General features: G+C 38.9%; 1 protein-coding gene across 5 annotated transcripts in view; it reads right to left on the bottom strand.

Moving 5' to 3' along the window:
- The window catches only part of pxylp1 (2-phosphoxylose phosphatase 1), a 31,012-nt gene extending 20,385 nt beyond the window's left edge, over positions 1–10,627 (bottom strand). Inside the window, exons 1-6 of one of the 5 annotated variants that reach the window (XM_039598351.1) lie at positions 10,612–10,627; positions 3,557–3,639; positions 1,754–1,805; positions 1,542–1,588; positions 1,200–1,422; positions 825–983 (exon numbers count right to left, since the gene is read on the bottom strand). In XM_039598351.1, coding sequence (XP_039454285.1) covers positions 825–906 — 82 coding nt within the window. In that variant the 5' untranslated portion in view covers positions 907–983; positions 1,200–1,422; positions 1,542–1,588; ... (1 more) ...; positions 3,557–3,639; positions 10,612–10,627. Of the gene's footprint in view, positions 1–824; positions 984–1,199; positions 1,423–1,541; positions 1,589–1,753; positions 1,806–3,556; positions 3,898–10,611 lie in introns of those variants that run through there. The other 4 variants (XM_039598350.1, XM_039598352.1, XM_039598353.1 and 1 more) reach the window with 4 other exon arrangements.
- Positions 10,628–15,789: the final 5,162 nt, after the last annotated feature.

Raw genomic sequence — 15,789 nt, 5'->3', positions numbered from 1 at the left:
TACATTTGACTTTCTTTTTTTTATACGAGGACAAAATGTTAAAACAGCTGATGAAGGACAGCTCAGGAGATTTTAAAGTCCAAAATACCAGCATAATCCTGTGAGTGTGATTTATGGCAGTCTAATCCTATACGCTCGTCCAGACACAAGCTTGCAGTCACTATTAACACTTGTGCTGCTTTGGGGGTTTTCATGAAGCCAGCGCAAAACAGCTTTACAATTTGTTCACCACACCCCATCTGCTTCATCAAGCAGCAATATTCCCTTTCTCACCAGCACGACTTGCAAATCACATCCAGAGCGGGGCAAGCTTGTCTCCTTTTACAGAGCGGTGGTTTCCTTGCATTCACTGCGGCCGGCCGGGATATGCTATCTAGACAATACCTGAAGGGGATGCTGAACAATGACTTGATTGAGAAAAGACACAATTGAGTTCACCTAGACATTCCACAGCAGATGTGGGCGACAGAGCATCGACAGAGGGCCACTGGTGCTGCTGGTTATTAATAGAGAGTCAATGGGGGATTCTGCTTTGTTTAGATACAAATAGGGTCTCCTGAATGGGACAGCAATGACAGGATATATATGTACAAAGACACAAGCAGAAGAAAAAAATAACAAAAGGAACTTAAGAGGAAATAGCAGAAAAAACACACTAGTTTATACCTCAGTGTTTCTTTAGAAGGGATTAATAGCAACAAAAATTCAAAATGCAAAATGGTCCATGATCCCGACCCCTCCAAAAAAAACTAATCACTCACTTCACTCATTACATGAATAACCTTTAAACATCAGACATCACACTTCAAACACACTGTACTTACAGAACTGGAGGCTCAGGCTGAGGATGGCCAGCGCTGCTCCACCTACCACCACCAGGAGGAGGAAGCGGTTACGAGCCAGCATCTTGTCATGTGATCATGTGATTGGTCTGCTGCGCCCCTGTCCGTCAGCCATCCAGACCAAGTCCAATCCCCTGCAGTCTGGACACAGAGCCAGGGAATTCATGTCAAACACTATCTTTACCTTTGCCTGACATCCCTGAGAGTTTCATGCAATAAACTTGTTTCTCCTTGTGCTTCACATTTCAAATATTTCAAACATATCAGCAGATAAAGGTTTTCCACCCTTTATGTCATGAAGTTCACAGATAAAATACATTTGCTCATATGAAACAAACGCTGATGAATGAAGCACACCTCACGAAAGCACAGCTGAGCCATTGTGACACAAGCTCCAGACTGTTTCAGGAGAATCAATTTGAGCGCGCATCAGATGTGTTGTCTCTGCTGGAAATACTCCAAACGGTTCAGGCTAACTGGACAGAGTGTGCGGGAGCTGAACACACCATGTCCACTCGCTTGATGTGAATTTACACCAGACAACCACATTTGTCTGTCACATAGATGTAGTACTAAGACACTGCACGGTAAAAAAAATAAAATAAAAATTAACTGAGTCACAATTCCAACAAGTACAGCTTTATTTGGTTATGTGGAGAAATGTTTAGGGCTGTAGTATTAGTGTGAAAAGAGCTTTACTTTTTAAAACTGTCCTTTGAAAACCGTACAGCAAGCGCTAAGTTGTTCTAGGGGAAAAAGAGACAAACAGTATAATATATTAGATACAAGTGCTACCTTAAGCACTCCATGAGGTTGTATTCATACTTCACAGAAGGAAGATGTGGAAGTGAGGCAAGACTAAATAATAATATCTTTGCATAAACCTGTAACTGATATTGTAAATTACTCACTCTGGCATAGCCACTTCCATTTTCAATTCCCGGCTATATATGGAAAAGACTTCTATAAGGAGAAAGGAACAGAAAGTACAATGAAGGTCTGACCTTTGACCTGGGGTGAAGCAATTCTTTCAGCACAGGCAAGTTTAGACCCTTCCTTTGTGGTGCTCAAACACCCCCAATTTTTCTGACATCGTCATCTAATGTGATCATTTTTCAACTCATCTACTGGAGATGGGACAGAATGAAAACACATTTAACTGTCCAGTGTTCTTGATGTCATGATGCATCTACTGCTGGTTTGTCATTAATAAATCAGACTTTGGTTGCTGCAGCAGAAAAAAGACAAAGACAAAATTTCATCACACAAATCCGTGGTGCAGATTTACACTTTACCTGAAACAGAGCAAAAGTGTGAACTGGTTTGCAAATGCGGGGCATCACTGTCACTTAGAAAGTGTATGCTTATGCATATTTGCTCTCTAAATAGCTTAATGAATATTAAGCTATTGATGAGCTATATTAATGAGCCTCCCGAGCCATCAGTCCTCTGGCTTATTACTAGTTACCAGCCAGCGAGCTTTTGTACTTTATTATTTCAGCATATTGAAGATTGCTGTTGTTATTCTGGTCACACTTGGCTTCATTATTTGTTTACAGCACAGCTACAGTTCCAGGTGACTTCAAGTCAAAAGGATGTTACATGTCACTGGCCAGCAGCAGCCTTTATCCAGCTTGAATTTTGCTGTAAATGAATATGGATCAGTCTGTATGGAGTAATGCTGCTTTAAATTCTTAATGATTTGGTGGACTACCTCTACTGCATGTGGTTAGGAAACTGAAACAGTGTCTGGTGAACATAGCTGATCCTTTGCTCCGGGTTCAATAACTAAAGAGTCCACCATAAAACCGATGTATTATACTGAAATCTGTGATTATTCATTCTGAATTATACTTAAAAACTGCAATAGGTCATTAAACTAATGAGACTGTTTTAAGGCAAGACTGTAATGTGCAACCACCTAAATTACCGTACGGTTTGCAAATGTAAAAATGGTCGACTACCTTTGCAAACAGGATATTCAATTAATATTACTGCAAGGCACTTTTACGCATTGGCATTATGATCAGATGCTGAGCCCACCTAAAGGTTTCCTGGAATCGCCCCTTTTTTAGGTGGTCTTAAAAACAGAAGTATGACATAATTCAGTATGACTGAATTTTAGGGTTTGGGGGGGTCTACTGGTTGTTTCGGCATACATGTTTTTTTAAATGAACAAGGGAGGTCTATTTTAAGTTAACAGGGTGCTACCTTGCACATTGCTTTCATGTGGAACTCAAAGAATGCAAAATAAAGGAGTCAAATAACATTCGAGTTATCTGGAGTCACGCTTTAACTAACAGAAAAAAAACGAAAGTACTTGAGAGATGCGGGACAGAAGGGTCTGTTAGCGTTAGTTAACTAGTTAGCTAACATTTAGCTAGCTGGCGTTCATCAATCTTTCATGTTCCTTCAGCAGTCCCGCTGACTGACAGCTTTATGGACAATACAGTACTATTGCCAGTGTCATCAGGGTTACTGTGACTCGACTTCCTTTCACTTTATTCGTCTATACCTGTTGCTTCAAAGCGCTGGAAAAAGGGGCAAGTTATCATGTTAAAGCGTAGCTTTGTGTTACCAAGCATGAATACATTAAGTTGCCACATCAACAATCCGACTCGCTGAAAAAAGACGAACAAGAAAACACTAGTTGCACACTTTCGAACAGCTACAATCATCAACAAATGAATATTTTGTTTTTTTGTTTTCCTTACCTGGAAGAACTGACGCTGTCAGGGCCACGGACAACAGGGTCAAGCACTTGAATCCAGCGCTTCTGTGTCTGCGATACGACTGACTGTGGACAGTGTGAAGAGACCGGCGTCGAGTCAGAGACGATGTACAGCACGACTTCCTGTCGGAATTTTCAAAATACAAACAGCCATGGCAAATATCCTGCCACATTTCGCACATGACTGAGGGGATCAATTGTGTGCTTTATTTTTAGATATGCCGATTTTTTCTAATTCATGAATTTTAGCAGGATAATAACTACCGTGAATATAAATCGTGAATGATTAAAAGGTACGTCAGAACAAAAATGGTTCTCCTTTTTTTCCGGTACAAAGAATCGATGGGTTTCCGGCTTTAAGTTGGCATTCTTTCTCTAACTTAACAAATGTGTAAAGCCAGTCAAAAGCGTAGCCCGACTGCCCCATCTACTGGACCAGCAACAGCAATGCATGTTGCCGCCTATGAGATGTGTAGTTAAATACCTTTGATTGTAAATTAGAGTCATTTATTTAATCGTATGTAATTCATGTAATATTCAACAGTAGGCTACAAAGCAAGCACGTAAGCTACTTTCAGCTGCTCCCTTTCCATAAGGGACCCTCACAGCTGGTAGCTCCGCGTGTTTGATGCTCTCCCTGACACAACACCAAAGAGGATAGTGTCTTGAATGTGATTTTATTCAAGACACTATCTGTCTCTGCATCTCACTTATGCACAGAGCTGTATTTGGGGCATTTATAAAGATTTTTAAGTTTATAAAGAATAGCAGCTCAGCATAGAGCAGGAAAACTGCAACACAAAAGGGAATGACTGATTTTTTTTAATCAGAGAGGTTTTTTATCTTTAAAAGTTATTGATTGGCTCATGCAGTGATGCCAGCATCCACACACATCTGTGGGTATTTATTGAATGAGTGTGTGCTTCTATAGGTGGCAATGCTGACACTGCAGATTAGTTAAAGCACTCCTCTACTGGAATTTTTTGGAATGTTAAGTCACTGTTAGTTTGAAGCATAGTGATGCAGACAATTAAGCATTCCTATCTCGCAGGAGTGTTTTCTTTCACCATCAGTCTTCACTTTGGTGACGGGTGTTTGGATGTGATATCAAAGTCCCCACAAGCAAACATTCCCTGAACTTGCTGGAGGCCCATGCACTGCTCTTTATGTCATAGACATAATATTGTCTAGCTAGTTAGCTACATTCCAGCTACTTAAGCATTTCGATTAGTTGTGCTCTTGCCTATAAGAAATGAATATAACATCAACTTGGTATTTACATTGGCCTAAGGTCCCATAAATACCCTAAAACAGGTGTGCCAAACATAAGGCCTGGGGGCCACAATCGGCCTAGCAGGCACCCTAAACCGGCCCACTTGACAGGTTTGAAAAACCAGGAAGCTGTCAATTTTGAACATTTAACTGTATTTCAATAGGTTTTACAGGTTTCCCTACAGATAAAGACTTCTATCGTGAATATACTTCACCAAAGTAATTAAGTAGTAGATAAATCACAATAATGTTGAAGTTATTTAAAATTACAGAAAGATTTTATAAAATATAAAATATAAAATCTTTCTGTAATTTTACAGCAGCTTTTATAGAAATGTTTTTTCACAGAGAGAAAAATTTTGTTTTACAATTTAAGGCCAAAAATCATGCTTAGAGCACTATTTCTTTATCACATGGAAATCCAGACATGCTGTTGAAATTGTTCTTTCCTTTCTAATATAAACATATCTCTGGCATTAAATGCATAGTTCATCTTCTTTACAATGACAGAAGGAAGCGCTTCACTGGTCCTTTAAGATCAGAGTGGGATGTATGTCATCCAGTATGTAAAATGAGTTTGACAACCCTGCCCTAGAATATCAGTAAGTAGTGTATAGCAAAACAATAAGGCGAGTTTGCATGTTCCCACTGTGTCTGCGTGGGTTCTTTCCGTTTACTCTAGCTTCCTCCCACAGCTCACAAGAAAAATAAATATCATCAAAATTTGCAGTCCTGTGTGACCCTCTAAAGATAGAGACAAGTCCAACTTAATTTCTTTGTCTTTCACAATCACTGTTCAAATGTAACTTTCAAAAGTAGTTTTAAGTATTTCGCAGGAAAACAGACACTCCTTTCCTGAAACATACTTGCAAGTTAAGCAAAATTAAGCTTCATAATACAGCCTGAACCCTGAAAAGTACAGTGTACTTACAATGTAAAATGGGGAAATATTGTTTGTTTTCGTGCAAAATTACCAAGAAATTATGCAGTACTTAATTTACTTACAGTATATTTATTTGTTTCCTTTAGAGACCTGATTTGTTACCCCCTTACTCTAGTGTACCTACTTTGAAGTATCTGTATTTAAATATAATTACTGTGTAATTACACGGGAATTACGGCCTTAATCATAGGCTGTATTATGAAGGGTTACCCATACTTTGTAAAGGTAAGCCTAAAGCATGCTAAGAATAAGCATGAATGGCCCAAAAGTCAACATGTAGAGGTGGTTAAAGACATTCAGAAATTTTATTTTTATTTTTATGTAGGAAACAACAACAGCCACAGTTTAAACTGAATGAAAGCACAAAGATTCCACTCTTAGGAATTATTTTCAGACTTCTATTCAGAAATATCAAAATTTAAACATAGTTTTTTTGTGTGTGTTTTCGTTTCCTTTGTTTTTTTGCCAAAGTCAGACATATTTGATGTAGTTCTAAAAGTGCCATTACACTTCCTTTACGATTTAAATGAAAATGTCACCACTGAAAAGTTTTGAAAAATGACACAAGTGGTTCAAAGTTAACGGTCCGTTTTTTTCTAGACTACTGCTGACAGTGTCCTGCAGCGCTGCCGTCTGGCTGCCACTAATCAGTGTCATCCTGCCTGCAGCACACCACTGTCTGCTCATGTGGTTAACGAATTCTGCAATGACTTAACTCGCATTCAGCCTCAGCCGAGGCGAGACGCTGAGAATTTTACTGATAACAACATCCTATTTCAGTCTGCTTACCTGCTTAACTCACAGCTCCATTGTTTATTTCAATGTTTTCAGCCTTTGTCTACCAAGACAAACACACTAGTCAGTTCATCGCTTAATGTGATGTGGATTTAGTAGACACATCAATGTGTTTTAAGAGTGAAAAGTTAAATTTTGCCGCAATCGAATTTAAATTCATCAAATATCTGTACAGAAGATAAAGAATATAAGAACATGAGTATAAAAAATACAAAAAAAAATTCTCTAAAAGGGAAAACTCCCACTCTTGTTCTTAAGGCGGTGATCATGAGATAGTCAAGAATGGAAGGGATCCTAGAGATCTTTGAATAAAGTTAAGTTAAATTAAAAGTCAAAAATAATCACACTTTCATCTCGTGGTTGAGAGAACAATAAGTTTCATTAAAAAGTTTTTTCAACAAAAGTTTCACTATTGGATCATCTGCAGTGGTTTAGCTGTAGGAAAATACCTTTGTGGAAGTTTTAGGGACATTCCAGTGTCAACATCCCCTTTATGGCGTTCACTTGTGATCAATGTTTCTTACAGATGTGTTTTTGTTTTGATCTTCTGCTCTTAATGTTTAGTGTAGTTGTCATTTTTTACTGATCAAGGACATGTCTTGTCACAAATCCTTAATCAACCAATTAGCATAAGTTAGCAAAATGCCAATTTTGCAATCAATATCTTTCTTGATCTTTCTGAAACTAAAATACATTAGCATTGTTTTTTGTCTGGAAGCAGGTTTTTAGCTCCATTCACTCCTATTTAATGAGGATTTCTTGTAACTAGAGCCAAACCACAATTTAAAATTCTGCTATTCTGGTTCCTGCAAGGGGCTCACAGTTGCTAGGCGAAATCGGTCACAAAGGAGTTGCCATGCTAAAAACCACCTCATGATTGCTTTGCCCTGATCGCCAATAGTTTGCATGGAAGACGCCAAATTATATGCAAGCACTCACTCACCAGCTAGTAGCAGAGTCGTAATAAAACTTGAAGAAACACAAACCATAAGAGGAGAATATTCACCATTAAGGTAGAACCTTCTTTTTCAATTTGTGTTGCATGTTTCACAGTTTTCTTAGTTTGTAGACAAGTCAAATACAAACTACAAGAGCAACCTCCTAGCAACCAAAACAATTGCAAGGAGAGAAAAAAATGAGGTGACCCTTAAACTTTGTCCCGCACAGCTAATATGTAGATGTAAGAAGGCAGTTCCTTGCCCTCACTTCAGTGTATGTTTGTTAATAAAGTGGATGAGTAACCCCAAATTCTGTTACACCATTGTTCTATAACCCTTCCTTTGAAACGTTTTCATGGAACAAGCTGGAACGACTGTCAGCCATTGGATCAGCGTTCTTGGAGGAAGCTCTCAGGCCCTCAGTGGCTCATTGTCTGTTACTTCCTCCTGCTTCTTCTGCAGTAATATCTGAAGGTACGGCAGTCATATGAGCAGAGCTGTTGAACGTGCAACCACTTAACTTGAACAGTTTCCTTCCCACTCTACTCTGCACCAATGGAAGTCATGGGATGGGGATGACAGGGATTATGCGGGTGATTGGGAATATCATGTCTGTGCTCATGTGTGTGCATTTCTGTTGCCACGTGAAAACCTTTAAGAAGTTAACTGAGCAAATGTGTACTATGTTTGAGTGTGTCTTTTTTACAGTAAGTGCAATCTAATGCTAAGGCTGTGCTAATATGATTTCATAAGAATTCAAATCACGCTTGGGGATCAGATGTGTGTGTGCGTGTGAACATCATGAGATATGGGTTGGCAAGAGACACACTGAGTCTGAGAGACTGCAGTGTGTGTGAATTCCTGACATCCCTGATTGATTTTCAGTGAATCACGAGTTTCATTCTTCGCTATGTGAATGGAGGAGATTATATAACACTGTCTCTCTTGTTTTCTTTTTTTCTCCAATTAAACTACAAGAATGTTCTTATATGATTACTCCCCTTTCAATAAATGTAAAAGTATGGCTTTACCTTCAGAAAATAAAACATCTTTATATTTAACTTAGTTTGAGATTCTAGATCAGGGGTCCCCAATCCCAGTCCACGAGGGCCGGTGTCCCTGCAGGTTTTAGATGTGTCCTTGATCCATCACAGCTGATTTAAATGGATAAATTACCTTCTCAACATGTCTTGAAGTTCTCCAGAGGCCTGGTGATGAACTAATCATGTGATTCAGGTGTGTTGACCCAGGGTGAGATCTAAAACCTGCAGGGACACCAGCCCTCGTGGACTGGGATTGGGGACCCCTGTTCTAGATTGTATTAAACGTGTTACCAGTCTAGCTCTAGAGAGGGCAGCGTTAGATCTCAGTCACACAGGCCTAGAGACATGTCGGCAGTGGAGATGCTGAATTTTTTCACCCAGAACTAGCTGTAGAGAAAATTTAAAATGTGCAATCAAAATTTTAAGTGGTGGATGTTTGCATTCAAAGTAAAAGTTTGGAATTGCCACTACAGCCATTACTGCGAACCACTGCAATATGCTAGCAATCAAAGCAATTGCATGGAGATTTCGGGTCCAGCACCATATACCGCTTTGCAACCAATTTCATGCTAATGACTGCCAGCAACCTGCAGCAATCACTTACTAATTGGTTGGGGAGTTTACATTTTTCCTTACTGACCAGTGGTTGCCAGATGTTCGCTAACTGGTCTCTCAGCCTGTATAACTGGGCTTAGTTTGTGAGCTAAACAGATGTTGCGGTCTCCAGATGATGTCATAACCTTTTACCTAGTCCCATTAGTAGAACCAAAATTTGAAAATGTTAGCAGGTTAAAACACACACTTAAGACTGTGAACACGATAAACACTGAAACTGTGTGTTAGCATTGAAAATTGTTTACTAGTTAACATATTGATTTTAGAGTGCCGAGCATAATGCACCTGGAATACTTTTATGATAATTGAATGGCTGATTTGGGCAGCATTAGCATGAATGCTAATTCTAATGTTTTAGCTAATGCTTTAGCTAAAGCCTTGAACATATAATTACTTTAAATTTACATAATGAATTTATGTTCAGTAGTAAAGTTAAATATGTTTAAGTCAACATAACTACACCATTCGTTGTGCCTGTCAATAAAAAAAACAGTACAATATTAATATATTATCAGTAATTTGATGTTGAAACAGCCCCAGACAACTGATTCTGTCCAGATGATCAGAATCCAATTTCTGGGATTTTCCTTACCTTACCTCCTTTGTTCCTAACCAACAAAGGAGACCAAACCATTGGGGGTGAAGACACAAAAGGATCTAATAAGGAGGAACTATAACTGAGGACCTAGGAGCTAACGATGATTAAATGGACCAAAACATAAACAATGAAAAACCAAATACAATGAAACTCAAAACACTGGGTCACACAACCCAGGACCGTAACAAATAAGTTAGCATTTTGCACTTCCTGTTCCCTTTTCTCAAACACATTTTTTGTTTTGAATGTGATTTCAGTTACATGAAAGACATTTTCACATCTTGTTATACCACATAAAACACACGAGTAAATATCCCAGTTATACACTGAAGCTTTGATGTGTTAGAGGTAAAAATAAGACTAAATCAAACTGCTGAAATTGCGTGGGATATTCAAAGTCATGATGTTGAATTCAGGGAATAAGTGGTGATGATGTTATATAACTGTACTATACTCAGTGTTTTATCTCTTGTAACTATATTCACTCTCCAGAAATCATAAACTTGGTGTAAGTTTGTGGAAAATATTTTGTTGAATAAAACGTACGTATCATAACTTTTTATTTCTTAAAGTCTAAGAGAATAACCAATTAGCCCTTTGTCAAACAAACCAGGACAATGCTAACTTTGAGGCTGACCTATAAAAACCATGATCCCTGCAGCGCTCTATACAGTTCTTTGTAGTAGAGAGGATCCCATTGTTAAAAACAATGAAAACTGTTGGTTTTCTTCAGCTTTTTCGATTACATTTTGCTTTTAGACTACTTTGTCATGTTGGTCACCATCTCGGTTTCTTTCTTTCCTTTTCAAGCCAAATTTTCAACCAGATACCTACCTACCCGTGAATCAGCACAGCAAGCTAAGTGGAGTTTGGGTATTTGGATGGCTGCTCCGTTGTAGCCTCTTCCTAGGTTGAATTCCTACAATCAATACAATCGGAACAATAAAATTAGCAACAACAACAAAAAAAAGATGCCAGCCATCCTGGAGTTTAATCAGGGCTTAAAGATGCCAGGCAGCATGTGAGTACAGCGTGGTTATCTCTGTAATGAGTGACTATGCGAGCGTCACATGTGCTCCACACATAAACCCAGTGCCCTGGAAAAGGTTAAACTTTAACTGGCATTACCCTAATAAATTTAGCTCATGTACAAAAGAAAACATCTATCTTATCTCCACAAAACAAAACACACGATTTCAGGCCATATAATCTCTGTGAACTGTGTTCTTGGAAATACTGCAGGTAAACTGTGTAAGTGGTAAAGGCATGTGTGTCTCTATGTCATTTGTCTTAATTATAGAAGTTGAGCTGCTCAGGTGATCAAACTGTTGTTTGATCATTCGTGTGTTTACTGAGCATGTGCGTTCCCGACATGTTTTAAACAGCAGTCGTGTGAAAGGTCTGCTTTTCTTCTTCTTCTGCAAAAAAGAGGGAGTATTCAGAGTAGAATACAAATATTTTCTGTAGTAAACGCATCATTCATTGCTCTTGTGGTGGCCAAATAACTGTACATTACTATACATTCATACACGAATACCTGTATTTCCTATATACTGTTAGGATCCCTGGGTCATCGACCCAGTGGTTTGTGTTTTGGTTCTTTGAGTTTGTTATTTCATTATATTCTAGTTTTGCTTTTTGGGTTTTTGGATTATTCTTAGTTTAGGTTCTCTGGGTGGGTTCTGTTAGAGTTTTAGTGTTCTGGTTTTCTGTCTGTGATTCTGAGTTGCTGTCTCCCCTGTTTGCTGTACCCCCACGTCCAGTCAGTGTCTGTGTCTGCCCCACGTCTTCGTTCCCTTTGTTATAATGCCTGCCTGTGAGTCTGTGTTATGTTTCCTGTTTTACTTTGAAAGTCCATGTCTCATGTTCGTGTATCTGGTTTTGCTCTCCTTGTCTCGTTAGTCCTGATTTGCCCCAGCTGTGTTTCCCTCCTGTTGCCCATTCCCTGATTGCTCCCTCTGTGTATTTAAGCCCTGTGTTTTCCTGTGCTCTCTGTTGCGATCTACCCTTAACTTGCTGTGTGTTTTGTCTATGTAAGTGTATTTTGTATTCTTAGTTTTGTTACACTTTTGGGTTCAGCATTAAAGCTGTTTTGAGTTCACGTCTGTCTCCGTAGTCTGCGCTTTGGGTCCTCTTCCTGTCTGCACACAGCCTACACCTAACATATACAGCATATAAACTAGTCTCCTTATATGGTGCACAGATCTTGCCAGGGATTACTTCAGAGAGGGTTTTCCCAAATCAATTTTCTTTATAAGGGAGCACCCTAATATGGTCTCCGCCAAGCTACACAGTCACTGTGTCTCCCTAATACAGTGGATGCAGGAACCTCTGGGGTCAACTCAGAGGGACAGTCACCTTTTCAGCTGCTAACACAAATGGATGAAGTGCTGCCTTTTTCTTTTCCGTTAAATTACTGCAGTTGGATAGAAATAAGAGCTAAAGAGATCCTACATACCCTAAAAGTGAGCACCTGATGGTTTAAACAAGGACAACAACACTTTTGCTAAACCAAAGCAATCATGTGCTAACATGCCGTATAGTTAAATAACGTCATATAGTGATTGGACAGGAAAAGTAATGTTCAATGTATCGAAATAGTTGGCTTAAGTTGGCTAACATCAGCTACGATCACAAAGGGGTCACACAAGAGCAATATTAAGAAACCGAGTAAATCCTGATAAGTGCAGTCAGTTTGATCCCCAGTCTGCATATAAAATAACCGACTGGCCACAGGACTGCTTTGCACGCTCTGTACGTCATTTGTCATTTTTTTCAAGAATTTTTTTTGTTGTTGTTATCGTGTTTGTGCTCAGAGGTTAACCAGGAGTCACAAAAAAAATGTTTGCTCTCAAAGGTCAGACTAACTTTGTATTTGACTATTTCCAGACAAACCAGCAGGAAGACACCCACCGAACGCTGTTTGCTTCTGCACTGACAGCCAACACAAACACACCGAAAATACATTTTCCTCACAAGCAGACAGCAAAGAAAAAAAATCTGTACTCGGCTTGTGTGAAGGGTTGGCCTGTCTAGTTTGAAGAGTTTGTGCAGAGTCAAAACTTACTGCTGTAGAGACAGACTTTTGGGAGACAGGTCTTCCTACTATGCAAGAGATCTTGTTAAGAGGCAAATTGCATTTACTTTTGTAAATAGTAATGGACATAGTAAATGCACAACCTTTCAAAGATGTCCCAGTAAAGAAGCAGTGTGTGGGAGCAGGATAGATCACATAAAGGTAGTAATAAGAACCCACGCGGAGTGAATCATGGTTTAACTGCCTTAATGTGTATCATTAGAGCAGTGTAGTAGAAAGTTAAATAGGTTGCAGAGAGTATTGGTTAGACTGAGTTATCACTGATTTCAGGGAGCTGAAGGCCAAGTTACTGTAGCTGGATGGCTCCAGGGAGATCAACACAAGTTGGCTCACTACTTTCACCAAAACTAAAATAGTCAATATGGAGAAAAAAATTGGACCCCACTGCATAATCTTCGAATTCAAGTGTTTTCAGTCCCACAAAATCAAACACTTGCTCATGCAGTTTGTAATTTTTTGTTAAAGAGTCATTGTAAAGGGCTCACTGGATTTAAGCTAGCATTGTGACAAGTCAGTTTGTGAAATTTCTTCTCTCCTAGATATTCTAGGATCAGCTTTAAGTGGTATTCATTACAAAGTGGAAGTGTTTGGGAATCACAGGAACTCAGCCACAAAGCTTCAGACCACATAAAGTTACAGAGTGAAGTGCTGAGGCACCTCTGGCATTAACATCGGCAAATAACACTATGCACTGGGAGCTTCACTGCATGGGTTTCCATGGCTGATCAGCTCGTGTAAGTATAATGTGTATGCGGCCCTGTGCTTTGGTCCACATAGTGAATCTCAGTAGCTTTTTGCAGTCATGTATGCTCCAATGTAGCAAGCGACCATTTGGTCGGACTGGGTATTAATGCATTCATTGGACTGAAGTCTGAATAAAAAAGGTTTGCCTGATGCATGTCACAATAAAAATCACTTTTCTAAATTGCATAAAATGACAAATGTTTGTCTGATCACAAATTCATGGTAGCTGCCACATTTTGAGAACATCAGGAAAATGATATATTTACATAACATTAAGTTCTTCTTGAGTAAAGACCATAATTTTATTCCAACACATGTAACACCAGCACCTGTAAAAACTTGACACTGTTAGCAAGCTAGCACTAAACTCGCTGTCTCTACTGACAAAGTATCCTCCTCTAACATAGCTGTTACATAGTTACAACTGTGACCACTGTGAATGAAGGTGTACAGCATTCCACACTTAACGCTGTGAGTCCTTCAACTTTCCATAAGTCACTTGTCACTCCCTGTGTTCTCCTTAAGAAAGAATATATTTTAAGAGTTGACATAAGACGCAGCCTCATAAAACCATTAGTGTGGCTGTAGCTACTGACTTATCAGATCGTACCGTTCGTACCGATCGTACTGCAAATTAAAGAGCAGGAAAATAAGATTAAAAGAAGTGAATGTAATCTTTTAATCTTTGTAATCTAATAAAAACTCAGTGAACATCAGCTTTATACATAGTTTTTTAGTTTTTTTCCTTTTAACAACATATAACATTTGGTTTTAGATTTTATACTAATAAAAATCTCATAAAGGTTACCAGGGCAAATCGCCCTACAAAAGTCTCTGTGGTTTTACGTCATATATTGTCATGTACATGACTACTGAGTTATGACAAAAATGCTATATGAGTAGTGCAGTTCAGATAGAGGGCTCCTCTGTGTCCAGAAAATTTAAGAAAACCAACTGCTTTTATGCCCCCCCCTCCCCTCCCTCCCTCCCTTTTAACAGTCAGACAGTAACATGATTACACGAGAAACTTGGGCACATGATCTGACCTTAAGTTCAGCTTAATCTCTAATTAAGAAATTAAGTGGCGTATGGATTTTATTCTGCTGCCCAAATTGGAAAACCTCATTTGAGTCTCTGGTGAGAGTTTATCTATTTCTTTTTCCCTTACACTCACACACACAGTTGCCCATAGTAAATGCACAAAGAAACTCTTTATGAAATACTTGGGTTGCACATGGATCCAAACTGGATTGAGATCCAATGAGCCCATAGGGGAGCAACATTTTCCCCGCGTCTGCATTCATCATATCATATATGTCATACATCAGTGGCAACAGAAGGCCCTTTCTTTTAAAGACTGTGGGATCCAATCTAGAAGTTACATAACATAGCTACTGCATTACAGCCCGAGAAGACACAAACCACCTTTAGCAGCCTCTAACCCCCCCCAAATGGGAACCCTTCTAACTACCTACACCTAGAAGGGGCCTATCTTGTGGGTTTGGAGGCATGATACATTAACTTTAAGGGGTCACATAAGGAATATATGTTAAACAAACAGGTCATTCAGAATGTACTAAATAGTTGTGATTAGGAGTTGATAGCCAATGCCCACATAGTCAGTTATATGTGTGTGTTATTTTATATACATATATACATACATATAGTATATATATGTATATGTATATATATATGTATATATATTATAGTGATATAATGTAGGTTTTTGTTATTGTTGTTGTTGTTTGTTTACAATTGCTTATTAATGCTTGATGGGCATGCTGATAGTAAGTGTCACAAGGTAATTGTGACATGATTTCACTTATCTCCAAAAAAAGGTTTGGATCATGGCTACCTTTTATTTGACAAGCCACTAAATTATCAACGTGTTGTGTTCTCAGTCGTGACAACTGATTGAAAAAAAAAAAGCACGGTGATGATTCAAGTCAGATGGCGGCAGTGACCGTAAACAGTAGTAGAACTGTAAAAACTTTATTCTACTGTTAAACTACTGTTTATTCCACTGTTGCGTATTTGTCACTTGTTAAAGTCCAAGCACTAGTCATAAACGTGCTTCAGCTGGGTTTCTAAGCACAAAAATCCAAGGACTACTTTTCCGACTTATCTCAGGAGTGATGTCACTTCCTCGTTCTGCAGTCAGACTTCTGAGG

This window comes from Oreochromis aureus, linkage group 14 (genome assembly GCF_013358895.1).
Source record: "Oreochromis aureus strain Israel breed Guangdong linkage group 14, ZZ_aureus, whole genome shotgun sequence".
In the NCBI taxonomy this organism is placed as follows: domain Eukaryota; kingdom Metazoa; phylum Chordata; class Actinopteri; order Cichliformes; family Cichlidae; genus Oreochromis; species Oreochromis aureus.
This window is presented reverse-complemented; position numbering and strand designations above follow the sequence as displayed.